Source organism: Triturus cristatus, chromosome 9 (genome assembly GCF_964204655.1).
Source record: "Triturus cristatus chromosome 9, aTriCri1.1, whole genome shotgun sequence".
Classification (NCBI taxonomy): Eukaryota; Metazoa; Chordata; class Amphibia; order Caudata; family Salamandridae; genus Triturus; species Triturus cristatus.
The window spans coordinates 74,495,102-74,522,296 of NC_140592.1; the positions used below are offsets into that span (position 1 = coordinate 74,495,102).

General features: G+C 44.1%; 1 protein-coding gene across 1 annotated transcript in view; it reads left to right on the top strand.

The window, feature by feature from the left end:
* The window catches only part of SLC6A6 (solute carrier family 6 member 6), a 271,368-nt gene that overhangs the window by 130,553 nt on the left and 113,620 nt on the right, over nucleotides 1-27,195 (top strand). The window contains exons 3-4 of the mRNA XM_085624442.1: nucleotides 18,488-18,724; nucleotides 20,925-21,059. Of these exons, the coding sequence (XP_085480568.1) occupies nucleotides 18,496-18,724; nucleotides 20,925-21,059 (364 nt within the window). The 5' untranslated portion in view covers nucleotides 18,488-18,495. The remainder of the gene's footprint in view (nucleotides 1-18,487; nucleotides 18,725-20,924; nucleotides 21,060-27,195) is intronic.

The window sequence follows — 27,195 nt, forward strand, 5'->3', positions numbered from 1 at the left end:
TATACACACAACACCTCATTTATTCAAACACTTAGTAACTCATAGTTAATATGTTAAAAAATCACCATTACAATTATACATTCATTCATATAGTTACTCTCACAATCACTGACTCTTATATATACTTATTTATATACACCAACTCTCACATACAATGCCTTTTATTTTTTTACTTTGTTGAAGATGTACAACTAAAACATATATTCGCTCACCAACACACAAATAAAAACACCCAAACAACTGTTTCCACATGCACTCTTAAACCTATACACCTAGTCAATCAACCATTCACACATCTATGCATAGTGTTACATACACCCCATCCAACCACACACAAACTCAGTGTGCCATACAAATACTCACCCAACTAATCAATAACTAATATACACACTCATGTAGTTAGTGACCAACTCATGCAGCATGTTATACAGCAACAGAGACAGTGATGCACACATTCACATAGTTTAGTTACTAATCCATGTATTAAGTGAGACACTTTTAATTACTCACTTAAACAGACAGTCAGACAGCTACTAAATCCTCCATCCACACAGTTATATATCCACTCAATCTTCAATACAGATTGGTATATATATAATACATATTTAATTTTCAAACTAAACCACATTCACTGGATGATGTCATCAGTGATGTCATTTGAGATGTCATCAGTGATGTCATCAGTGATATCACTGACGATGTCATGAATGATGTAATATGTGACATCATCAGCAGTGCATTGCGGGCGCTCGAGTTATAGTTAGCAGAACTAACTACAACGGAGGAATTTCTATGGTTTTGTACAAGTGAAATGTCCAGCTAACTATAACACCCCAGAAACCTATGGTTTTTTCTGTGAATTTCTAAGGTTTTTTAAATGCTAATTTCTAACTATAACGTCTCTGAAACCTATGGTTTTTTCAGTGAATTTCAAAGCTTTTTTAAATGCTAATTTCTAACTTATAACGTCTCTGAAACCTATGGTTTTTTCAGTGAAAAAAATAAATAAAATATATATATATATATATATATATATATATATATATATATATATATATATATATATATATATATATATATATATATATATATATATATATATATATATATATATATATATATATATATATATATATATACCATAGGACCTTGGCGCTATGTGGGTGCCCAGCCTTCCGGGTCGGGGCTCGTACACGGGCGTCAACCATTAAACATTGCATACGAACCACACTCGCTAATCCTGCGCCGTGAAACGAGCCCACAAGAACCGGTTCAGTGAAGAGTATCCTATATTCACAGGGAGTTCAGCATGACACGTTTTGACCTGTATTGAAGGTCTTAATCATATGCAAATGTGATACAATTGGTTGCATGCCTTTTTAAAACGTAGAATGCATCGAGATGGAAAGCAGACTTCATAGGTTTTAAGTAGCGTTAATATATTGTGTTTCGGGTCCGTGAGGATTGTTTCGTCATCCTCTGATTTAAATAAACCAGGAATGTTACCCATATTTTGGCAACGGAGAGAACTAACCTCATTAACACCATTAAGGAATCCCTCCGTTTTGCATCTATGGCGTAAATGCCTCATAATAGAACGGAAATTATATCTACTGTCCAGACCTATAAGGATGACCCAGATTTGCTCCCTGACTGTGCGAGATTGACTCTCGAGGCATCACTCACCCCCTCTGAAGACATGCAGACACTGGCCCTGTCCTACTGCCGCCTCACTGCATTGATTGCACCCCCTATGCTTTTGAGTGATTGAGAGTTTTTGGGGACCAACTGAACTTAACACCAAGGTCAAAACCCCCCTGACTGACCTCAAGATGGCCGCCTCAGTTGGTCTCTCCACGATGTTCCACCACTCCTGAACAATAGAACTGGTCATCGACTTGATCTTATCCAGATCCCTCACCTGACCTTGATCCTGCTCTCCCGCTAGGACATGTACTCTTCGAACTTTCCCTCAACCGTGGAGACCCTGCCATTTGACCGATGCCCGGTGGAGCTACCTGTTAGCTGAAGAGGAGATGGGCTGTGGATCCCCCCTCGGCTGTCACCTACCCAGCCGGACTTTGGGCAGACGTTCCTTCATCTCTCTGTTGTATCTCCCTCCTACCCCTACACCCTACCCCTTTCCCCCTCTGTGCTCCCTTCTTCTTGCCTTCTATCCCTTTAATGTTTTTCTGTTGAGACCTAGCTATTTGACCGATGCCCGGTGGAGCTACCTGATAGCTGAAGAGGAGATGGGCTACGGATTCCCCCTCGGCCATCACCTACACAGCCGGACCTTGGACAGACTTTCCCTTCGTCCCTCTGTCGTATCTATACCCTACCCCTTTATCCCCTTACCCCCTTACCCCTCTCACTCCATTTTCTTTTTCTTCTATGCTCCTTAAATGTTTTTACTGGTATCATTGTTAACTTGTAACTGATGTAAGTTTGCAACTATGTGGAACCTTATGTGAAGCGCTCTGATACCTTCGGGTCTAGCCAGCACTATATAAAACTCTTTAAATAAATAAAATAATTTAATTAATTAATAGGGGACTGGAATGATCTGCTTCTGACAATATCAGAACACTATGCCCAGTGCAACACATCTAACCGTGTTACAACTGAGGATTCTAGTGGTAGACGTGGGACAGTCCAGTGTGGGTGCAGTGACTACCATCACAACATAGATGTTATCCATTGATGTTGATTGCGGATGTTCTGCCAATTACAGGTTTGAACAGGTTGGCAGGGGTTTGTTTGTATCTGATGTGGTCTGCAAGAATGAGGGATCCTGAAAATAACAAGTCTCATTGTGTGAAGGTACTAAACTCAGACTGGAGAGTTGAGACATTACTCTTCTCCTTAGTTATATATTTAGACTTGCATTTGTTCTTCATTCAAACTGTACATTTATGCAACAACACTGTGGTATGTGTATCAGTCTTTCAAATCTCACTATGCATTGTTAAGTTCTGCTGGAGAAAGCACCATTATGATCAACATCCCACAAAGATCTCTTGTCTGCTGCTCCTTTACTGATGCTGGGGTTCAATCACAAAAGCATCTCTGAGTTTTTAAAGCAGAACTATAGGGGTAGTCTTTTAAGTACTCTTAAATTCCCTTGTCAATTAGCCTGGAAATATCTGACTTCGTGTTGGTGAAACTGCTTTAGTAAAAGTGCAAAGATTGTAAAATCCACTCTATTGGTACTAATTGTATAAGAATAGTCGCTGAATATTCCCGTTGTATTCCTATTTTAGATTTTTTGGACCAATTCACGTAGGTATTTTAGACTATGCAAAAGTGTACCACCAGAGTACTACATTATGTACTCCAGAATGCCATTGTGGATATGACTGTTGTCTTTAGAATCATGTCCAGTGCTCATGTATGTTCTCACCAATATGATTAGTGCAGTTACGCAATAGAGACACTTGATAAAGTCACCTTTCAATATACAATCTTGTTGTACATGTGCATGGATATTCTCAGGTCCTGCTGTAGATAACAAACTGCTTGTGTGTTCACTTATAAGAGGGTTAGCCCGATAAACGGATTTATTGTGATTACTAAATTTAGAAGGTCTGTATTGTAGGAAGGAGAAGGTGTCAGCTAAGTCAATGTCTGGACGAGTCTGAATGAATAGCACCAGACCTATTGCTGATTCAGAGATGGTAAAGTAACCCCTTCAAGATATTCAAAATTCTTATTCAAAAGACTATTTCTATATAATATGAAATCCCCATTCATACATACATACATAGATACATTTATGCAAAGTGACGGCTGGCAAAGACAACCAAGTAAATCTAGTCTGCCCATTTTGCTACCTATTATAGCACATAGAAATCCCCCTCATTCTCCCAACTTTCTTCCACCTTCCACTGCAGGCATGGGCGTCAAGATTGAGGATGGGACATGAACTTGGAGTCCTCCGCCTGTCAATCCACTACATCCATAATCAATACTTGGCCTTAGCACCCATCAAACTAGAGAGAAAATTAGTTGAAGATGGTGCTTGTGTGGGAGAATAGTGATTCTCCAATTTATATGCAGAGAGAATCGTGATTTCATTAAAGACAACGGAGGCTAACATTATGCAATAAACTTTTATTGCTGCCCCAACATGCAGCCCTTTAAAGAATAGTAATACATCATAAAACATTAGAATGTTCATGAGGGACTATAAATATGAAGTGCACGAAGTCATCCTCTTTTTGCTGTGACTCAACAAGAAACGAACCACTATGGTGATTTCTATGAACTATTCTCTAAAAACAACGGAAAAGAAAACTCACAGTAAATGTAATCCTTACATAAACTTCTGAATTGCAAAAAAAAAAAAAAAATTGCTGAAGAGAAATACATTTTCTTTCAACATTTTCATCAAACTACCTTGAAATACGCACTTTAAGAAAAACTCACCTTTGAAATACCTCTCCTCAAGGGTGAGGAGGGTGGGATAATGTTAGCCTCCGTTGTCTTTAATGAAATCAAGATTCTCTCTGCATATAAATGGGAGAACCGGCATTTCATTACAAGACTGGAGGCTACCATTATGTGTGTTTAAGGCCATCTGAATACACTACTAACATGCTCCACTGGTCTCAAATAAAACTTTGCAAAAGTATTAGGTTTCAACCAGTCGGCAGTTTCAAGTATTTCAAGCAGGGACCCACCTGCCCAAAAGACCTTACTAGCCATGGCCCGTCTAGAAGAATAGGCTCCAAACCTTAAAAGATCTACATCAGCTTCACCCATAATCATGCGTATCCATCCGGCCAACGTGGCTGTAGACACAGGCTTATAAGGTTTCACATAGGATTACAGAAGGTGAGCAACACCATGCAATGAAGGTGAATTAGAGCAAAATCTAGGCATACAGAGCGTATTCGAAGACTTTGATCTCATCAGTGGCCTAACGAAAGTTTCAGTGGCCCCCCTGCAATGTACACATAGGGGCCCCCACTCCGCATTTTATCTGGAGCCCTCAGACCGTAGTTCTGTGGGGGCCCCCTGCAGCTGGGCCCCCCCCACACTGCTGGGGATGCGGGGGCCTGTGTTACGCCCCTGGATCTCATACGCCTTCATACATCTTATCACACACATCATTTCTCACAATCATGGAAAAAGGGGTAGAAGACTGAATCTGACATAGTTTTTGTTCTTTTCCGAGCATCAAACTGTACACCCTCTGCTGAGTAGAAACTGTTAGACAACTCTAGTGCTTTGATGTCAGAGACTCTCCTAAAGGAATTTAAACATAACAAGGTTGCCAATTTCATAGATATTTGTTTAAGAGAGAGGTAAGTATTGTTTGGCCAGGAGCTAAAGAGCTTGAAAATCAAATTGACGTCCCACAGGGAATCATAACATGCCTTAGGGGGTCTTTTCGGCCTCACACCTTACATCACTCTTCTTATTAAAGGATTACTACTAATTGCCAAATTCTTAACCAGAGCATAGCCAGAAGATTTCGCGGATCTATTACAATTGATTGCTCTATAAGAAAGATCAGAATTAAAAGGCTTTTCTAGATAGTTGGCTACCTGCTGTACAGGGACTTCCCCGGGATCCAGATCTCTTTCCAAGCACCAACGACACCATTTTTTCCAAACATTCCTATATCCTTCTTTTGTTCCTGGGGCCCATGATTCATCCAATAAACCTTTAGGTTCGTCTAAAAGGCATGAATGTCTATGTGATCCCCTGAAATCCTCCAAACAAGAAGGGTCATCTTCCACTCGAAGACCAAAGGATGTTCTTCTCTGCCTGAATCCTGAAGTAGACCCAAGGATACCGTTAACAAGCGTTGAATATCTACTGTAAGTTCCATCACCCCGGGAACCAGACCTGAGACCTCCAGAAGGGAGTCACTAGAATAATACTGCTGGACTCTAACCACACTTTCCATAACACTCTCGGAACTGTGAAGGGCGAATACTTACTGATAGCACTGGACTCAGACGCCACCATGGCTTCGTCTTCACAACATCCATCTCCAGAGCATGGGTGAAGCGGGCTGGGCCTGGCCCCATACCTGAAGGCCCGTCTATGACCACACCCCCTGTCTCCCATACCTATAACCTACACATGCCAGCAAACAGAGCACACACACACATCGCATATGCTGACAACTTTGAAGTGAGACACTGACTCAATGGGTGAGGGTGGGGGGAGAGTTGGGAATGTTTGTAATGTTGAAAGAAGCGGGGAACGGTAACTATGATAACAATATGTTCGAGGCATATGAGCTGCAGATTGTACACTTAGCATAGGTCGCCATCTGGTGTTGGGCCCGGATGTTTGCAGTTTGTTTTTCTTCTTGGACAGTCTTTGGAAGTCACGAGTTTGGTGACTCCTCCTTCGGTCCGTACTGCGCATGGGCTTCGGCTCCATCCTCAGATTGTTTTTTTCCGCCATCGGGCTCGGATGTGATACTTCGTGCTCCGGCTTCGAACTTCTACGGTTCCAGCCTCGACGGAAAATCCTCGATTCTTCGAGTTCCTTCATCATCTTCATCTCTCGAAGCGGCACTTTCTCCATCCCGTACATCGACACCGGCCTTCGGGCCCTCCGCGACTCCGGTCCCGGCCGATGGAAAGGACTCCGTTCAAAAAGTGCCCAAAATGTGGGTCTAAATTTCCCCACACCGACCTCCATCAGGTGTGTAACCTTTGCCTCTCTCCGGAACACGAGGCTAGAGACTGCCCCGCCTGCAAGTCTTTTCGATCGAAGAAGACCATCCGAGATCGAAGAGCTCGACGCACCATGGCGCACTCATCCTCTGCAGCTCCACCGGACATCTTCGGAGACGACGCCGAAGCTTCGGGGCAAACACACACCGAGCAGGAGGAAGACGTCGTCAGCGCTTCCGAGGCCGACGACTCCGACGTGGAGGACGTTACACCAGCGCAGCGGGCCGTGAGTACTATGCCCCCTCCCACCCCCGCGCCGAAAACCAAAGAGACTCAGGTTACTCCCTCGCCTGCCGGCCTGGGCAAAACCAAAACCAAAACTTCGATCACCCCACCTTCGGGCCCGGTGTCGAAGCACCCAAAGTCTCATGGCAGCTCGGGATCGAGCCAGCCGACACCCGGTGCCGAAAAACAGCATCCGGCACCGAAGACTGCAAAATCCAGCTCGACTCCGAAACCACCGGTGCCGAAGCCTGGACACTCGGTGCCGACCAAACACAAACACAAATCTGTCGGCACCGACGCTCCGGCGCCGAAACATCATTCGACGCCGAAACACCCGGAGACCTCAAAAAAGCATGGCGCACACAGACCATCGAAACCCCCGGTTCCGAAATCACCGGTGCCGACAGACGACTCGACACCGTTGGCTCTGTTTACACCAGACCCTTTACAAAAGACTTTGTCCAAAGATCCAAAGACTGGGCTTTTGACTTTAACTACCAAGAAAAGACGCCTTGATGCTCCGGCTCCTCCTCCTCCACCCAAAAGGAAGGACTCTGCTACTTCTCCCCTCAGAGTGCCCTCCCCACCACCGCCTCCCCTACCCCCTCCACCTCCTCCACCGCCTCCACCTCACAGGTCTCCGCCACCTTTACCTCACTACGATCCGGCCCCATCCCCAGATCCGGATGATGGGGATCCGGACAATTACCCGGCGGACGCCCCAATGGATCCCACTCCACCAGGGACCCCAGATCCATGGGAGGATTACAATAACCCTGATATACCCAATGTACCTCAGGACGATCTATACCCATCAAGGCCGTCTCCTCCAGAGGACTCCTTAGGGTTTCATCATTTAGTGCAGAGAGCAGCACACTACCATGGGGTGGACATGCACAGTGAACCAGTAGAAGAAGACTTCCTACTGGATACATTTGATATACAAGACAAATCTACTTCCATTTTACCCATGCTTAAGGGTGTCACCAAGCACGCTACAGAGGTGTTCAAAGACCCTGTCAGAGCCAGAGTACTGAACCCTAGAATAGAGAAGAAGTACAAGGCGGCACCCACAGACCCTGCTTACATCAAGGGCCCTGCTCCCCTAGATTCCCTAGTTGTCTCCACAGCTAGAAAGCGGGCTAACTCCCAATCCTCAGGAGATGCCCCACCGCCAGACAAAGAATCTAAACTTCTGGACGCGTCTGGTAAACGCACCGCCTCCCAAGCTGCAAACATGTGGCGCATTGCAAACACACAAGCACTGCTTGCGCGATATGATAGAGCACACTATGACGAACTAGAGGCTCTTATGCAGCACCTTCCAGAAAAATACAAGCACAAGGCTCATGACCTCATACAGGAGGGTAAACTAATTACAAACACCTCCATTAAGTGTGCCCTCGATGCAGCCGACACTGCTTCTAGGGCCATAAATACCAGTGTCCTGCTTCGTCGCCACGCCTGGCTCAGGATCTCAGGGTTCAAGCCTGAAGTCCAGGCATCCATACTCAATCACCCCTTTGACCAGGAAACACTCTTTGGGCCAAAGGTAGACGAAGCGCTCGAAAAGATGAAGAAAGACACAGACACAGCAAAGTCTATGGGGGCACTCCAAACACAAGCCTCCAAACGTTCCTTTCGACGCTCGTCCTTTCGTGGCACAGGCAGAGGCTCCTCCACCGATAACGCCTCTACCTCCTACAAGTCCCCTCCTCAAAATACCTTTTCAAAGGGCAATCAGAGAGGTGGTTACAGGGGTAACAACAATAAGGGCAGGGGCAAAACCAACAACACCCGTTCTGCCACCCCCCCCGCACAATGACTCCCCTCCGCTCCCCCCAGACCATTCCACTCCGGTCGGGGGCAGACTACAAAACTTTATCCACGTATGGGAGTCCATAACATCGGACAAATGGGTGACCCAAATCATTCGGTCAGGGTACTGTCTAGAGCTAACATCTACCCCACCCAATCTCCCACCAAGGCACCGTCCAATGTCTCAAGAACATTCCACACTGCTCAAACAAGAGGTACTCTCACTCCTGCAAAAACACGCTATAGAGCAGGTCCCCGTCAACCAACGAAATCTAGGGGTCTACTCTCTATATTTCTTAATACCAAAGAAAGACGAGACCCTCAGACCCATTCTGGACCTCCGGCCTCTAAATGCCTACATACATTCAGACCATTTTCACATGGTCACTCTACAACAAGTCCTCCCACTCCTCTGCCAGGGAGACTTTCTCACAACCTTGGATCTGAAAGACGCATACTTTCACATTCCAATACACCCCTCTCACAGGAAATACCTCAGGTTCGTGGTGGACGGGCAACATTACCAATTCACGGTTCTCCCCTTCGGGGTCACCACTGCACCACGAGTGTTTACCAAATGCCTAGCAGTAGTAGCAGCACACCTCAGACGTCAACACATTCACGTCTTCCCTTACTTAGACGACTGGCTGATAAAAGCCACGTCCTACCACCAATGTGTGCAACATACAAACAGCACCATCCAACTGCTCCACCAGCTAGGCTTCACGGTGAACTACCAAAAGTCCCACCTCATACCATCTCACACAAAGCAATATCTCGGGGCCACTATAGACACCTCCAAAGGTATTGCCTATCCAAACTCAGCCAGAATCACAAGCATTCAAACCTTACGCAAAACATTCCTTCCCCAACACTCTCTTCCAGCAAGAGTGTTCATGAAGCTCATAGGAATGATGGCGTCTTGCATATTTATAGTGCCCCATGCAAGACTCCACATGCGTCCACTTCAAGAGTGCCTAGCACAACAGTGGAACCAGGCCCAGGGTCAGCTGACGGATCTGGTGTTGGTGGACGGCCGCACACATCACTCTCTGCAGTGGTGGAACACCACAAACCTTTCCAAAGGACGGCCGTTCCTGGACCCGGTTCCTCAGGTGATTCTAACAGCGGACGCATCGCTCTCCGGCTGGGGAGCGCACCTCCTACACCTCACAATGCAAGGTCTATGGACGCCACAGCAAAAATTGCTCCACATCAACCATCTGGAGCTCTTGGCGATCTTTCTAGCCCTAAAATCTTTCCAAAAACAGATTTCGGGCAAAGCAGTCCTCATTCGCACAGACTACATGACTGCAATGTATTATATCCAAAAACAGGGGGGGACACACTCTCCCCAGCTCTCCCGCTTAGCCCAGAGCATATGGAGATGGGCAATTCCCCAAAACATCTTTCTCCTGGCACAACACGTTCCAGGCGTACAAAACACCATGGCAGATCTGCTCAGCAGACAAACGCAACAACTACACGAATGGGAACTGCATCCGCAAGTTCTTCAGCCATTCTTCCAACAGTGGGGGCATCCTCAGATAGACCTCTTCGCCACCCACGAAAACAAAAAATGCCCAAGCTTCACCGCCAGATACCCACACCCATTGTCCAAGGGCAATGCGATATGGATGAACTGGTCAGGCAGATTTGCATACGCCTTTCCACCTCTCCCACTAATTCCATTAGTGGTCAGGAAGCTACAACAGCACTCCCTCACACTCATTCTGGTTGCTCCGACGTGGGCCAGGCAGCCGTGGTACACCACGCTACTACAACTATCAGTGGTACCACATCAAAAACTGCACCTATCCCCATGCCTCCTAACCCAGAACCATGGAGAAATCAGGCACCCGGACCCAGCTCAGCTCAACCTGGCGATCTGGCTCCTGAAATCCTAGAATTCGGATACCTTAACCTTCCCCCTGATTGCATGAACATCATCATGGAAGCCAGACGTCCTACCACTAGAGCATGCTATGCCGCAAAGTGGAAAAGATTTGTAATTTACTGCCGTAACAATACAATCAACCCTCTAGATGCATCCATACAGCACATCATATGCTATCTGCTCCATCTTCACAGGTGTAACCTGGCATATTCATCCATACGCCTACACCTAGCAGCGATCGCTGCTTATCTACAAAACAGACAGCATTTATCACTCTTCAGAGTGCCCGCTATTAAAGCCTTCATGGAAGGCCTTAAACGCGTAATTCCTCCCAGGGCACCACCTTCCCCTGTATGGAATCTAAATTTAGTTCTTACACGACTAATGGGTCCGCCCTTCGAACCAATGCACAAATGTGAGCTACAGTTTCTCACCTGGAAAACAGCTTTCCTTGTAGCTATCACTTCCCTTAGAAGGGTTGGTGAAATACAAGCGTTCACCATACAGGAACCCTACATACAAATGCATCACAGCAAGGTCATACTTCGCACAAATCCGAAGTTTCTGCCCAAAGTCATTTCCCCCTTCCACCTCAATCAATCAGTGGAATTACCTGTCTTCTTTTCGCAACCCCAATCTGTTGCAGAAAGGGCCTTACACACACTTGATGTAAAAAGGGCGTTACTATACTACATACAAAGAACGCAACCCTTCAGGAAGACTAAACAATTGTTCGTTTCCTTCTCTCCACCACATAAAGGCAACCCCATTTCAAAATCAGGGATAGCTAGGTGGATTGTAAAATGCATACAAATTTGCTATCAAAAGGCAAAGAGAACATTATCTGTTCCCCCTAAAGCCCACTCTACAAGAAAGTTAGGGGCTTCTATGGCTTTTCTAGGGAATATACCCTTAGATGACATCTGCAAGGCAGCCACATGGTCTACACCGCACACCTTCACAAAACACTACTGTGTAGATGTGCATTCCAAGCAGCAAGCTAGGGTGGGCCAGGCTGTACTAAAGACACTTTTTCAAACAGCTGCAACGGATACCGGTGGTCGCCGCTAAGGTTGGGTACTGCTATATAATCTATGCTAAGTGTACAATCTGCAGCTCATATGCCTCGAACGGAATATGCTACTTACCAGTATGCATCTGTTCTTGGCATGTAGAGCTGCAGAGTTGTACACGCCCACCCGCCTCCCCGGCTACCTGTATCCGTTCCAGTACATCTTATTTAGATACAACACATGGGTTTCTCACTGTTATTACTACGCTCCATCATTTCCCTGTTGGCGAAAAACAATCTGAGGATGGAGCCGAAGCCCATGCGCAGTACGGACCGAAGGAGGAGTCACCAAACTCGTGACTTCCAAAGACTGTCCAAGAAGAAAAACAAACTGCAAACATCCGGGCCCAACACCAGATGGCGACCTATGCTAAGTGTACAACTCTGCAGCTCTACATGCCAAGAACAGATGCATACTGGTAAGTAGCATATTCCTTTAACAGATTGCATTGAATATACCATGGCGATGCATCACATATGCAAAAACCCCAATAAAATCTGTTAAAAAAAAACAAAAACATGCCTACCGGGCTTAATGCCTATGCCCCAAAACTGAAGTATGACAGCAGGTTCGCTGAGATAGCTCTTCTTATAACCAAATGCTGCATAACTGTGAAATGGGGGTCATCGAGGGACTGGTTGAGGGAAACATAGCAATGCGAGAAGGCTGAATGCATGGTAATGAGACAAACTCTCCAACAATGTAAGAGCCATGCCATGTTAGAAGGAGGAGACCCAATAATCGTGAAACTGGAAAAACATGTTGAGCACAGACCTGAACAACATAGTCAAACGGAACTAGACTGCGATGATAGTTCAGTCAATGGCAGTCAAAAATCACTTTAACAACACAAGAATGTATAGTTGGATACTGCTTGCCTCCTCTACACTATTATAATAGTTTATCTCGACATGGGTTCTTGATATCACCAATTTTTAAGAAGAGATGTTCCCTCTTAGCTACTCATAAGAAGTTAACTGTTATACAAGATGCATCTATCTTGACTGTGCCGCGCACAATGACAGGTGGAATACATAAGGAATATGTCCACAACCATTAGGATAAATCCGTCTTTTTTCCACCTTTGGTCGAAGTCGACGGCAGCTTCCAGCTTATCAGAATAATCAAGTGCTGGCCCTTATCAAGGAGGCCCACGCAGACACATTATTTTGTGCATATCTACTACAAGATTGACCACGATTTTACACCAGGGACAAAGCTTGCATCCAGCTCGCACGGAACACCAGGGGGAACTTAGGATCCCTTCCCACCACTCTTCGAATTGCATTTTTCGCCCTGAAGAAGTTCATTGTATATGAACGAAACATGTTGGCTGGTATCTGTTATTGTTGGATATTCATGAAAAATAAAGGATCTACTGAGACAATATAAACAAGACTATAATGACTTATTGAAGTAGTGCACTACTCCAACCTTTTGGTTCATTGTCTCTCTGCTTAGCAGTTGGCACCCAACAACGGCAGGTGCCGGAGTTGCATGTGCACACACATCTGGACATAGTGTTGAAGTAATTACAATGGGAACACAGCAGGGAGTGCGGTCAACGTGTCCGCTGTTGTTCGCAATTGTTTTTCAACATAGTCAAACAGAACTAGACTGCGATGATAGTTCAGTCAATGGCAGTCAAAAATCACTTTAACAACACAAGAATATAGAGTTGGATACTGCTTGCCTCCTCTACACTATTATAATAGTTTATCTCGACATGGTTTCTTTATATCACCAACTTTTAAGCAGAGATGTTCCCCCTAATCCGTCTTTTGCTACCGCTTCATGCATTTCTATTGTTTGTCAACTGCACAGAGAGCTTGCTGCAACGTCATGGCATGCTGTCTTAGGAGAGTGTCTGTTATATCCACTTAATAAATCAAGAAGCAGAGTACATGTAACTGAGACCTTTTATTGATCTGCTGAGGCATCAGAGGTAAGAACAGCAGGCAAGGGACATGACAGGTTAATGCAACAGTCCACAGTGCAGGTGAAATACTTTGTAAGTGGTGAGCAAATCATTATAAGCCAGACTCTAGTCATCCTATGCTCTGAAGATACGCTGTTTGAATACATGGTGTGGTTGTAACTGAGTTGTTTTGATTATACCTAAGAGGAATTCTAATTTTTGACTTGTGATGGGTACTATTACTTTATCATCAATTGAACACAAATATCATAATAACTATGGTATGTACATACGCCCACACATATATATATGTGTGTGTCTGTGTGTATGCCATATTTCATCTAAAAGAGTAGATATTAAGATATTTCTTCATAAAAATGTACTCCTCTGCTTTCCTTTTATTTAAAGGATACAAGACTGGGATAAGGGATGTATTAGAGATAGATGAGCATGTGTTAAATGGATAGCGAAGAGCATCATTTAAGCGTTGGGGAAGAAGATATCCAGCAGAAATTGGCAGATGTCCTGTCTTACCACCTCTAGGCTCGGCTGCCTCTTTTTGAGCGTGCTGTACAAATTCATATAACATAACATAACTGGTGTGTTTCCGAGGGAAGAACTCAAGTGTCTGCACAGTTGCAGGCCCTTTTGTAAGATGCCAACAATCAGTCAGCTTCTTGTGTTTTTTGAAGCCCCATTTCTTTCTACTGCAGGCCTTTGATGCTGAGCTTTCCTCTCCGGGTCTATGCTGGGTAAAAGTTCATGGTTTCCACCATGCATTGATGACGTTTGATTAACATTTTTCAAAGACTAACTTCAGTGTTTGAAAAATTTATGGAAGATGATGGCTGGTCCATCATGCTGCTATGGTATAGTGGCCCTTCTAGCACTGACCAGTTTGGTGCGCATATATTGGTATTTATATAGCACAAACCTAGCTAAGAGGCAACACAATGTAGCTATGTGTGGTGTTGGTAGACAATCTACAAGATGTGGTACATCAAGAGGGGGTTGAACAAATATATTTTGTTGTCCACTTTTTTAGGCACAGGTATCTTTGGTGATTTGCTCAGAATCACACGGTGTTAAGTCGAGCTCTGAGACCAAGGCTCAAAACATGGTCTCCAAGTTACAAAGATGGAAGCCATAGGCACAAAACCACACCTTCTACCATCTTGCTGAATGTGCTTCTATTAACTTGGAGAAGCACGTTTGCAACAAATTTCCTGCAATTGGGCCATCGAGTTAAACATATGATTGGGAGGTCAACTCTGGGCTGATGGAGGAGGCACCTGTGCAGCTCCAGCAGCTTTGCAGCCCAATGATCAGCCTCTAAGCCCTAAAGTAAGCATTAGCGACACATGCTCTGTTGTCTTTCAGCTTCGGACCTTTCTCAAAAGGCCGTAACTTCCTACCTACCTTCAATAGATCCCGTAAAAATGAAAGCTTTAGACCCAACAATTTCTTTGATTGTCGTGGTTCCAAAATCTTTACACCATCTTTTATGGTCACCCCCAACTTCAGTTCAAAATGTCATACAATACAATGATAGACGAATTGCCTTGTATATTATTACTGAACTAGGTCACACCACCAAATTGTCACTGTAGCCTCATGAACAAACCCTCGCTTTGCACGGATCGATTTATGTCTGATGAGAAAGTACCTCTCTTAGGCATCTTTTAAGTAGGGATGTGCAAAATTGTGAAGATTGATTGTCATCCTTCCCAAATGACTGTGGAAAAGTTGCTTCTTTTGTTTGACATTTGGGGCTTTTGTGACAGTTTATGTCTCACATGTTCTTATATTACATTAGCATAGTGGTTTTGCATAAGAGCTACCTAACAGAAATCAGTGTTCTTCAATTGAAATGTGCCCAGAAAAAGCTCCACCAGGGGTAAAGTTGCACATATCTGACTTTGTGATTAAAAAGGTTTCTCAAAAAGTAAAGTTTCAGAGAAAAAGGCTGCATATAGTGGCCATTGTGCATGTTAATGATTGCAAACTACAGTTAGCTAGGGGCATATGTATCAACATCACCATTTGCGATTCTCAAATAGCGATTTTTAAAGAATCGCTATTTGAGAATTGCAAAACGGGATGTATTAAAAAAATTGCAAACTTTTTGCGATTTCTTAAAATTCCTTAATTGCGATTAGCAAATTGCGAAATCGCAATTAAGGAATACCTGCCCATTCAGTTCTATGGGCCAGGAGACCCATAGGAATGAATGGGAAGTAATTCTCAAATAGCGATTCGCAATTTGCTAATCGCAATTTGAGAATAATTTCAAAGGTGCAAGGGTGTCATGATGACACCCTGATGCACCCCTGAAATGAGCATGTGTGTGCATATGGCGCACATACATGCCCTAAGGGCATGTATGAGCGCCACGTGGCACTTGGTAAATTTCAAAAAAGTGCTTTTTGAAAGGAAATCGCAAATTACCACCAACTGGAAGTTGGTGGTAATTTGCGATTTCTTAAGGATAATTCGCACAACTTGGGTGCTTTTTACATATCATTTAAGAAATCGCAATTTGCGATTTCCTAAATGCTTAGGCAAAATTAAGAAATCGCTAAATTAGCAATTCCTTAATTTTGCGATGGGATGTGGCTCATACATCCCGATTACCGATTTTTTTATCGCAAACGCTGTTATTTTGCGAATCGCAGCGTTTGCGATTAAAAAATCGGTTGATACATATGCCCCCTAGTTAGTTATATATTTGTACATACTGCAGTTTTCAGCGCACAATTCTGCTCATGTTTTCCAGCTTGGTTCGATTAGATTGCAAATCAGCGGTGAAAACATAGCGAAAGGCAACAACTAGGAACCTTTGCTAACTTTGCAAAAAGTTAAAAGTTGTGAACTTGGCCAAACTTTGCATGTGAAAAAAATCTTCTCACGCTCCTACTTTCAGGTCTCAGCCTTCCCCGTCCCTGATATACATTTGAGCTAGAAGACCGAATAATATCCTTTTCCCCCTTATCATAATTCAATTCAAGGTTCTTGCGCGAGATCACAGGCGCCATTTTGAATGAAAGTCTGTGAAGCTTGCGGCGCGCAGGCGCCATTTTGAATGAAAGTCTGTGAAGCTTGCGGCGCGCAGGCACCATTTTGAATGAAAGTCTGTGAAGCTTGCGGCGCGCAGGCACCATTTTGAATGAAAGTCTGTGAAGCTTGCGGTCTGAAAGCTGGCTAAGTGGCTCAGTGAACTACTGAATATATTGCACTTGACTACTGTGTGTGATCTGCAGGTCAGATGTTCAGATCGTGCAGGGTTTTCTTCCCCTTTCATCTTTCTGCAGTTGATACATTGAATAGTGAAGAATCGGGTAAATTTGTCACATGTTTGCAGCCAGCAAAGCTACAGTGGCAAGTGCTTGATAAAAGGAAGGGCCTCATGCATCAAAGGGTTTTATCCCGTCTATGCCTATGGGGAAATGCGCTGACACATAAGACCAAAGTTATTATAAACATTCAGCAAAGTTGGTGAAAGGATTATGCCTCTTCTGAGTTTTGCTTCATGAATGCCTCGTGCCAGAACAGTGAAACAAGACCCCTGTATTCCAGTCACAAAGATGTACTCATGGGCTTATCTTATACAGGGAAAAGTTAACAAACACTGGGGCATATGTACAAGGAAATGGTGTAGCGTGGCGTATCAGCAAATTTTGCAGTGCTGCTCTGCGTCATTTACAAATGCAGGGACGTGCTGTATTTACAACAATATGGCGCACCCCTGTGTTTGCGCTAAAAATAGATGCCTAGTGCCAACACAGACACCCTTGCGCCATAGTGCAAGGGTTCCTGCGTTGCAGGAATGATTGTTTATGTGCAGGAAGGTGTGCCTTCCTGCACATAGACAATAAATAATGGCAATTTGCTACTGCTATGTGTGCCAAACTCTGCTTCACACATAGAAGTTGCAAATTGTCATTATTTAATGATTGTTTTTCAGCAGGAAGGGACACCTTCCTGCACCTAAACAGTCATTAATGGTGTTTTGCTCCGCAGCACACATAGTAAAAGTAAGACCGAGGGGAAATCAAAGTATTTTTCTTTGTTTCTCCCATATAATGCCTGCTTTTGCATGGCAGTTTTTGGCGCTGCCTCAGATTTACAGGTCCGTGTCAATCTGGGGCAGCGTCAAAAAGCAGTGGGTGTTGCGTTGGAACGCCCACAGCAACACCCATTGCGTGCACCTTTCATGCAGACACCTGCATGAAAGGGCACCATATTTACGAAGGTCTGTTATGCCACGCAATTTGGCTTAACGCCGCTTTGCAAATATGGTGCAGGGCATTGCACCACCGGAGCGTCGAAAGAATTGACGTTCTGGTGGCGCTGTCCCCTTGTAAATATGACCCTGAGAACATCTGTTGCCGAGCATAGTTAACCTGTGTTACCTTGAGTCAGCTCTGTATTTGTAGCCAACAGTGACTTTCACCCTGGGTCATGAACATTTGTTTTTACAATTACAGATAAGGACTGTCGAGACTCCCAATGCAAAATGCATTTGGCAAAAAACGCAGAATTAGCTGCTGGTGTCTCAGGTGAAATGTGGACACTTAGCAGCTCTGCAGGTTTGCCTGCGTGTGAGTGTATGTCTCTGTTTGTGTGTCTCTGCAAGTTAGTTGTCTGTGTAAAGGGGTGATTGTATGTTCTGACCTGTAGTCACAGTTGCTTTGATGAGCGTTCTGACTATGCCCGAGTGCTGTATGTGTGTTGGCTGGGCGGATCGGTGCTTGAATTTGTGTAGGCTCTATAATAAAAATAAGTATGTTGGCTTTCTTTGTAATTTTTGGTTAAATCAGTCTCTAACCTGCTTTCCACCTTTCCACCCACTCAGGAGTAAAGATGGCGAACAAAGAAAAGTTTCACTCTTTGAAAGACTTCCACAAGGACATTCTGAAACCGTCTCCTGGAAAGAGTCCAGGGACCCGCCCGGAAGACGAAGCAGAGGGGAAACCACCCCAGAGAGAGAAATGGGCTAGCAAGATTGACTTCCTGCTCTCAGTGGCTGGTGGATTCATCGGCCTTGGCAACGTCTGGCGCTTCCCGTATCTCTGCTACAAAAATGGCGGAGGTGAGTACGGCAACACATTTTCATCTTTGGTTTCAGTAAGCTGGCTTGACTCACATATGTGAATCACAGAAACACTATTGAATTTACATCATGAATTAATTTAACAAGGATTATTCTTCATGTACTCGTGATCAAAACCACAGTGCTTATACAAGTTCAATATTTTATTCAGTCATTTTTCCATTAGTGGCAGGTGAAGAAAGTTAGTGAGTGTGATTTTCAGATGGTAAATACTGCGCACAGAATTATATCCAGGTACTTTTGAGAAAGCAATTAGGCTATTTAGTGCTAGAAGGGAAAAGTGGCACAATTTAGCAGTAAGAGGCAGGAACCAAGGGGCATATCAGCAACAACCGGCGATAATTATCGCTCAGCGCTCTTAGCGTGAGGATAATTATCGCCGGGTAACGTGGATTTTTATCGCTGAGATAGCGTGCTATTAGCAACTCTTATCTCCTCAGCGATAAAAATCCTCACGCTAACTGCCTAACGTGAGATTATCGCTGGAAATCCAGCGATAATCTCACGTAGTGTGGAGTCAGCTTGATGATAGGGACTCACAAACTTAGCCATGATATCCACCTTCCATAGGATATCATGGCTAAGTCAGTCCTGAAGCAGGCGTAAGGAAAGTAGCGATAACAGGGGTTATCGCTACTTTTCCTGACGCTATGCTTCATAGCGTGGGGCTTGATGATAGGAGAAATGTCGTTTAGGTCAGGTCAGGAATGCCCACTTTGCATCTCATTAGAGATGCAAAGCTGGGCTTTAGGAATCCCGACGCTAAAGCAAGGTTTCACACGTTAGCGTGACCTTGCTAATTAGGCGATAAAATTATCGCCGCTTTTCGGCCGAAAACGGCCATAAAAGCGACAATAATTTTTTATCGCCAGCTTGTAAATATGCCCCCAAGAGAGGTGCTTGACGTGCAGTAACCGTATGAACGATAGCTCAAGGGACATGTTGCTTTTTACTTTGCTCCCTTTGTTGAAGTGGTCATCATGTTTGCCTATCAGCAGCTATTTCTGATGGTGAGTTTTGAGTGACTAGCCACCGGCCTATTGAATGGAGATCACCAACCCATTACACGCAGGCACCAAAATAGTCATGACATTTGTACTCGTAACTGTAAATGTAGAGGTATTCTATCCAACATGTAGAATGGGAGATAGCAAGCACAATCTTTTAGAGGGATGGTGGTGTGCAGTTTAGATCATGGCACACTTATGAGTTGTAGGGACTGGAGCGGATCAATAAAAAACATTAGGAGCACAGTTACAGGATGTACACTTGAGGATCAATGGATATTGAAGGATAGGGGGTCATCTGATTATGTGTTCAAGATTTGGAGGCGGGTTAAAGGATGCTTGTACTGTGAAGGGACCGTATGCCTCAAAGTGGACTAGAAAAGTTATTCCATTGGAAGGGCCGAGCAGTTCAAAGGACCAACATCTTCAGGAGGTTGAATTTGACGAAGAAAACAAGACAAGGACATTTGTATCATAAGGATAAGGGTGGAAGAGAAGCCAAACAAGGAGATAATGTCTCCAAGAAAATTGGTTTGGGTTAAATAGGAATGCAGTGTAGATTGGTAACTGGCGGGTAAGCGGGTGGAGAGAGAGGATCACCAGTAAACAAAGAATGATTGATTCAAGAGACAGAATGCCATCGTCTCTAGTGCCAAGCCTGCAATATCCAGGGAGGGACTGGTGGTGAACTGTGTGCAAATTAATAGAGCAAGCAAGGGCTCTAGAGTCATCTCTGCGAAGTCTGACTAGTTTTAGTACTTGTCCTTTTCTTTCCAATGCAACAAATGATGACAGCCCATTTGTGTTATCTGCATCTTTCAACCAATTCATGAGCTCCAAAGCAGTCTGTCCCACCCTGAAGTAACCATTAAATAAAATGTCAAGGCAGTAAAGTAATTCATGGTTTGTGAAGCTTTCTCCCTATCCAAAGCCAGCAAGTGGCCAACTTTATTATAAAGAATGTGCTGGGTTTAACTACCAGTGGACCCTTAACAGATGTGTGGTCAAATAACTGTGACATGCCCAGGAAATGGTTACTCTTTGCTACCATGTGTACCATTAAAAGAAAGCTAGGAGCTAGAAGTGTTCTCTTTGTACACTTTCTTCTATCCGTCCTTTCTTCAAGTCTTCACCCAGTGACCATGTTTCGTTGTTCTTCTCTTCCATTACAGGTGCATTTCTTATTCCATATTTCATTTTCCTGTTCGGAGGAGGTTTGCCAGTGTTTTTCTTGGAAGTGGTGCTCGGGCAGTACACCTCCGAAGGCGGAATCACCTGCTGGGAGAAGATCTGTCCAGTCTTTACCGGTAATCAATCAGTATATGTAAATATTTGACACAAGTTAGTCCTTTAAACAATTACAACAAGAAGAAAAAACAATGCAGACAATTATAAAATGATTACAATATTTTAAACAGTTTGATCAAAGTAACCTTGCCAACCTATTCACTACTCTGGTAGCTGGGAAGACATACAGAAGGTGCATACAGAGGAGCCGCCGCATTAATGTTGTACTGATCTGTTCCTTTTGGGGCACAACGAATACTGATGTGTATAATGTTGGCTTCTATGTGAAGTGTCAGAGTGAGCAATAACAAGTCTATGGTATGGGGCCCAGTATGGTGACCTGTGGCTGAGAGAAATCCAAGGATTCCATGGAAGCTTTCCATTGGTTAGTCTACTCTGAAATTGACATCAGTTTTTCTTTCACTTTCAGTTTGACTAGAAAAGATATGGTTAACCATCGAAACTACTTTTCTCTAGAGCTAAAAGCTACATTTGGGGATGCTTTAGTTCTAACATGTCTTCAAGGACTGGCGGGACTCTTGACCTTCCCTGTAGATTAAGATTGTGTTGTTTGTGTAATATGTATGAACAATGCAGCCAACCTTAAATCTTCCCCTGTCTGATATAGGGACGCACATGAAAGCCCTTCTCTAAATCCAACCCCTAAAGTTGACTGCCTCTCAAGATTTCAGTGAGGCCAGCAGGGGAATCTTAAGAAGATTCTTTGGAAGCTTGGCAGACTGGTTGTTCCAATGACCTGGCTTTGAATTTAGCATTTTTAAATGTTTGTGCAGGGGGGTTGTTTCACACATTTACTACCTTGTCAGTAGAAAACATTCTAATGTTTCTTGTGCACAATCTTCCTCCTCCTCTCCTTCAATAGTGTGTTATGATGACAACCAACTGATTTACTGGAAAAAAACACTTGCCCTCTACATGGCTTGTGTTCCATTTTGGAAGGTGGTTGTCCTGCTTCCTTTCTTTCTTTCCTCTAGTCTCCCATTGTACCTCAGAGGAATAGATTGTCTTGAGGTTGTTGTATTTCTCCATTTCCGAATGTTTTTTTCTCAATTAATTTCCATTCTCTACATATGGCCTGCGCAAGCAAACATCATACACTATGACTTCCATAGTTACACTGCATCCTGTGGGTGAGACCTCCCAACCGAATTCCATTGTGCAAATGTGGCTTGAATAGATAAAGATCATGGTCCAGATGTGGCCTCCACTGTTGCTAAAACATAGTCTCCATGTGGTCTCCACAGCTAAATTCGAAGGTCTTAAGGTGGCCCTCTGAATCGAAAGCAGTGCTACTGATTCATGCATAGAAGGAGCTGTGCTCTTTTGTCTGTAGTGACTCACATAGGCTCAGGTTGCAATTCTACATTGAACGTAAAGGATTATTGTGCAGCATAGACTGCTCAAAGAACCCAGTGACATACCATGTGCCTCAAACATGGCAGAGCATTTAACAAGTGCACTGGAGTCAGAGAGTATTGGGGCCATTTGAGCTGTATTTGCAATTGCTTTTGGGATCATGGATCCCCCACTGTTGTCTACCACTGCTGGAAGAGGCCCCTTAAGTTGGCCATAGAGTCATTGCCCAGAAGTAAAAACAGGCACTGCCCGGATGGATCCTCAATTACTTGGAGGCTCTCATACTGAGGATTGTAAGCCCAGGCAAGTATCATCAAGGTACATACATGTGTATAAAAAGACTAGTAAATCAGTGATTCATATATATATATATATATATATATATATATTATCTACTGGCGGTCGCCAGTAGATAGTTATAGTTAGGACCGTGTTTCCATAGGAAATCCGCAACATTCTATTTGGAATAACTTTGGCGCCGGTTGACGAATCCTCGCAAAAGTTTCAAAATTGGTGGGGCGCTCCGCTCCGCTCCTACCCTAAAAGTCTCGGGGTGATTCGTCAAGCGGGGGCCGAGAAAAAAGGGGGGTCCCAAAACACGTTTTCCCCATGCATTTTTCCATAGGGACCTTTAGTCCAAGGTACAGCCCGAACGGCTGAACAGAATTACTTGAAATTTGGCAGAGAGGTATTCCTCAGGTCAGGGAAGTGCCTTTTGCAGGTCTGGTGTCAATCTGTTCAGTAGTTCCTGAGAAAATCAAAAGTAAAATCATATATATATGTGGGCGGAGCCTAACCACACATCTCATCCTGAGATCTGATTGGCTGTCAGCACTTCATCCAAGAAGTGTTGGCAGCCATCTTGGGACCAATATACATGATAGCACCTCATTAAAAAGCATTGCAGTTAATAGAAGGTTTTAAGACTTTAGTTACATTATAAATCCTTTGTTGATGGTACCATACTCATTTTAGGAATTGTGGTATGTTCTAAGGTGATTTCACCATGTGAAAAAGCCTTCTGCTGGGATATCATGATTGAGAGAAAAATATTTTCTCATGCTTTTCCCACAGAGGTTTGGAAGGTGGTCTATAAGCTAAACTGAGAGCATATTTTCTGTAAATTCACATTATCTTTCTCAGTCATGTGAGAATGAAGTCTGACATTCTCAGTAAAACATGTACATCCAACAAGGGCAGAGACTGTCAGTTGATTCCTTTGTGTTCTATTGCAGCTTCCCAGAGTGTTCCAAAGAACAACTAGAGCGCTAACAGTCCTACTTATGATAAACGTATGGCACACCTGAAGCCATCTTGCTTGGATTAAAGTGGTAACTCTTAAAACATTTAATTTAAAAAGGAACAAAATGAGGGGGTTCATTTTTCCATAAAAAGTATGATTAGTGCTGCAGAAAGAAAAATTAGGGCACATTTTGAGTGACTTCTCAAATCCTCTTCTATTTCATTAAACAATTCTGACATGCAGACTGAAACATGCACTTTCAATACCAGCAGCAGTTTTCCCTGGTGAGCAGTAGCTTTACTACAGTGATCTAATGAGCAAAAAGAGTGCTAACATTCTGAATTTATGGCAAATGTGTGACACATCTGAATGCCTTCTTGATGGAATCAAAGTAAAAAACTGAAAGTATTTCCTACTGAGGAGACTGCAGTAAATGAGGAAATTAGGAAACTTCATAACAAATAAGTCTCCCAAGATGGCCACCAGAGACAAAAGAGCCCAAATGTAGCCCAAATATCACCCAGATGTAGCCCAAGTATAGCCCAATGACAGAATGTCCCAGAGTGTTCTTAAAAACAACTAGAGCGCTTACTGTCTTCATTATGACAAAAGTATGGCACACCTGAAGCCATCTTGATTGGAATAAACTGGTAACACTTAAAACATTTAATTTAAAAAGGAACACAATGAGGGGGTTCATTTTGCCATAGAAATTATGATTAATGCTGAAGAAAGAAAATGAAGGCACATTTTGAGTGACTTCTCAAATCCTCTTCTATTTCATTAAAAAATTCTGACATGCAGACTCAAACATGCACTTTTAATACCAGGAGCAGACTTCCATGGTGAACAGTAGTTTTACTTCAGTGATCTAATGAGCAACTAGAGTGCTAACATTCAGAATTTATGGCAAATGTGTGACATATCTGAATACCTTCATGATGGAATCAAAGTAAAAAACTGAAAGCATTTCCTACTGAGGAGACTGCAGTACATGAGGAAATTAGGAAACTTCATAACAAATAAATCTCCCAAAATGGCCACCGGAGACAAAAGAGCCCAAATGTAGCCCAAAATCACCCAGATGTAGCCCAAATATAGCCCAATGACAGAAGTGTGCAAAACACTTATTATTTTGTGTTTTTGCAGTGTTATATAGTGCAGACTTGTCAGGTATTGGAGTGCTTTACATGAGCATTGGTTACATCACACAAGAACAAATTCATTTTGGTGGTAGACATGGGGAGACTAAGTGATTTGACCAGAATCACAGAATGTCGAGCTGAAGCAGAAACTCCAACCTGGTCCCCAGTTGCAAAGTCTGCAGTTCTGGAAGTAACACCTCATCCTCTCCCTTAAGTGCAACATTTAATCAAGTGGTCAACTGGATAAAAAAACATAAAGATAACAAATAATTTAAAAGTGCTTTGTCGCTATTTGAAAACTCAGAAAATATGTCCTTATTTTAGTCTTTTAGAGCACTAACCATAATTTTGATGCCAATAAGACCCTCTCATATATGTAATTTCTAAAGGAAATGCTCTAGGTATTACAGTTTTGATTACATCAAGATGACGTCAGGCGTTCCACACTTTTGTAATAAATATAGAATGTTAGCAATCTAGTTGTTCATTAGGATACTGTTGAGAGGCAGAGGCCAGGGGCACGGACTCTGAAAATTGAAGGCAGGTAGGAGGGTGCAAAGGCAACAATTTAACCACACTGAGCAGGCAGGAAGGGCCGTGGCAGCACAACAGACTATGGAGGGCAGTGGAAAGGGGGGCAGGGGCAACAAACCAACAATACAGGACTTGCAAGAGAGGCTGTGGCAATGTAATAGACCATTGTGGGCAGAAGGAAGAGGCAATGATAGTACAAACATACATGCCAACAGACCCGATTCAGCCAGGAAATGTCCAATGTTTTTAAGCTCAAATGGGCTTTATTTGATCTGTCTCCTGTCTACAATCTCCTCTTTTTTAATGTAACTCAAAGGGGAAAATCAATACCCCAGCTTTTTTTCAAAATCTCCCTCTTACTAAGTTCAAAATTTTCGCAAGTATGGTACATTGGATCATGGAAGGAAATGGGGTAGGGACATGGACTTGGATAACAGAGGACAGGAGGGACATGGAGAGGTGCACCAAACTGACCCTGCAGGTCAGGCATCAGGGTTTGCAGCATCACAATACACCACACAGGGCATGCGGGACGGGAGTGCAGCACAACAATCCATAGAAAGCAAGAGGGAGGGGACAGGACCATGCACATGGACAACAGAGAACAGAGGGGCAAGAGGCAATGGTAGCTAGCTGACCATAATGGACAGACAGGAGAGAAAGCTGCAGCATAACAGACCATAAAGGGCAGGAGGGACGGATCAGGGGCATTACAATGGAACAGACAAGCCAGGAGGGAGGGAGTAGGGGTCTGCACATGTAAACAGAGGGCTGGGGGCAAGGGGGCAGGGCAGGAGCAGCAAGATAGCCATGGAGGTCAGGCAGGATGGGCACTAGAAGGAAGACACACCATGAAGAGCAACAGTGAGACTGTGATGGCATACACACAGACCATGGAGGGAAGGTGGGAGGGGGTCAGGGGCAGCTAACTGACCACACAGGGAAGGTGGGAGGGGCCATGGCAGCACAGAAGATCATGCATGGCAAGTGGGAGGGTTAGTGGCAGCACAATGGCTATGATGGACAAGAAGGAGGGTGCAGGGGCATGCACAAAGGACGATGGAGGATAGAAGGGAGGGTCAGGACCTGTGCACAGACAAGAAAGTTCAGGGGAAGGGGCCTCACAACAGACCGCACGGGGCAGGCAGGAGGAGCAGTTGCAGCACAACAGACCAGGGATGGCAGAAGGGTGTGGCAGTACAATGGACCATGTGGACAGGAGGAAGAGGATAGGGGCATGGCATGTGGACAGGCAGGGTGGAGGTGGCAGGGACAGGTTACAGTCATCTGACAATGCTAGGCAGGTGGGAGGGGAGTGGCAGCTCAACAGAACACTCAGAGTAGATAGGAGTGGCAGGTCCATGGAACATGGTGGGCAAAAAGGATGGAGCAGGGGCATGCACAAAGACATCGGAGGGCAGGGGGAAGGAGAATAGGGGCAGCAAGCTAAGCACAGAGTTTAAGCAGGAGGTCAATGATGGGACATAGAATTGGGCAATGGAGGGCAGGAGGAGTGGACTGGTACATCATACTAAATTGAGGGCAGTGGCAGCACATCAGACCATGCATGGCAGGAGGGAGGAGGCTAGTCCATGGATTCACACAACAGTGGATAGGGAGGAGGGGGATGGGGCAGCAAGCTAACTGTTCAGAGAAGGCGGGTATTAGGAACTTTATTGTTTTTAAAACGTGTGTCTGTACGAACTACTTAAAATATGAACAAGTATGCAGCATAATCTCACTTTTATTCAGGAAGAAGAGGACGTTTGTGACTGTGACTCCGGGCTCACTTGGCAGAAACACCCCCTGACCCTCCACCCCTATCGCAAAATGTAATGCCCGTGAAAAGGGTAGGTG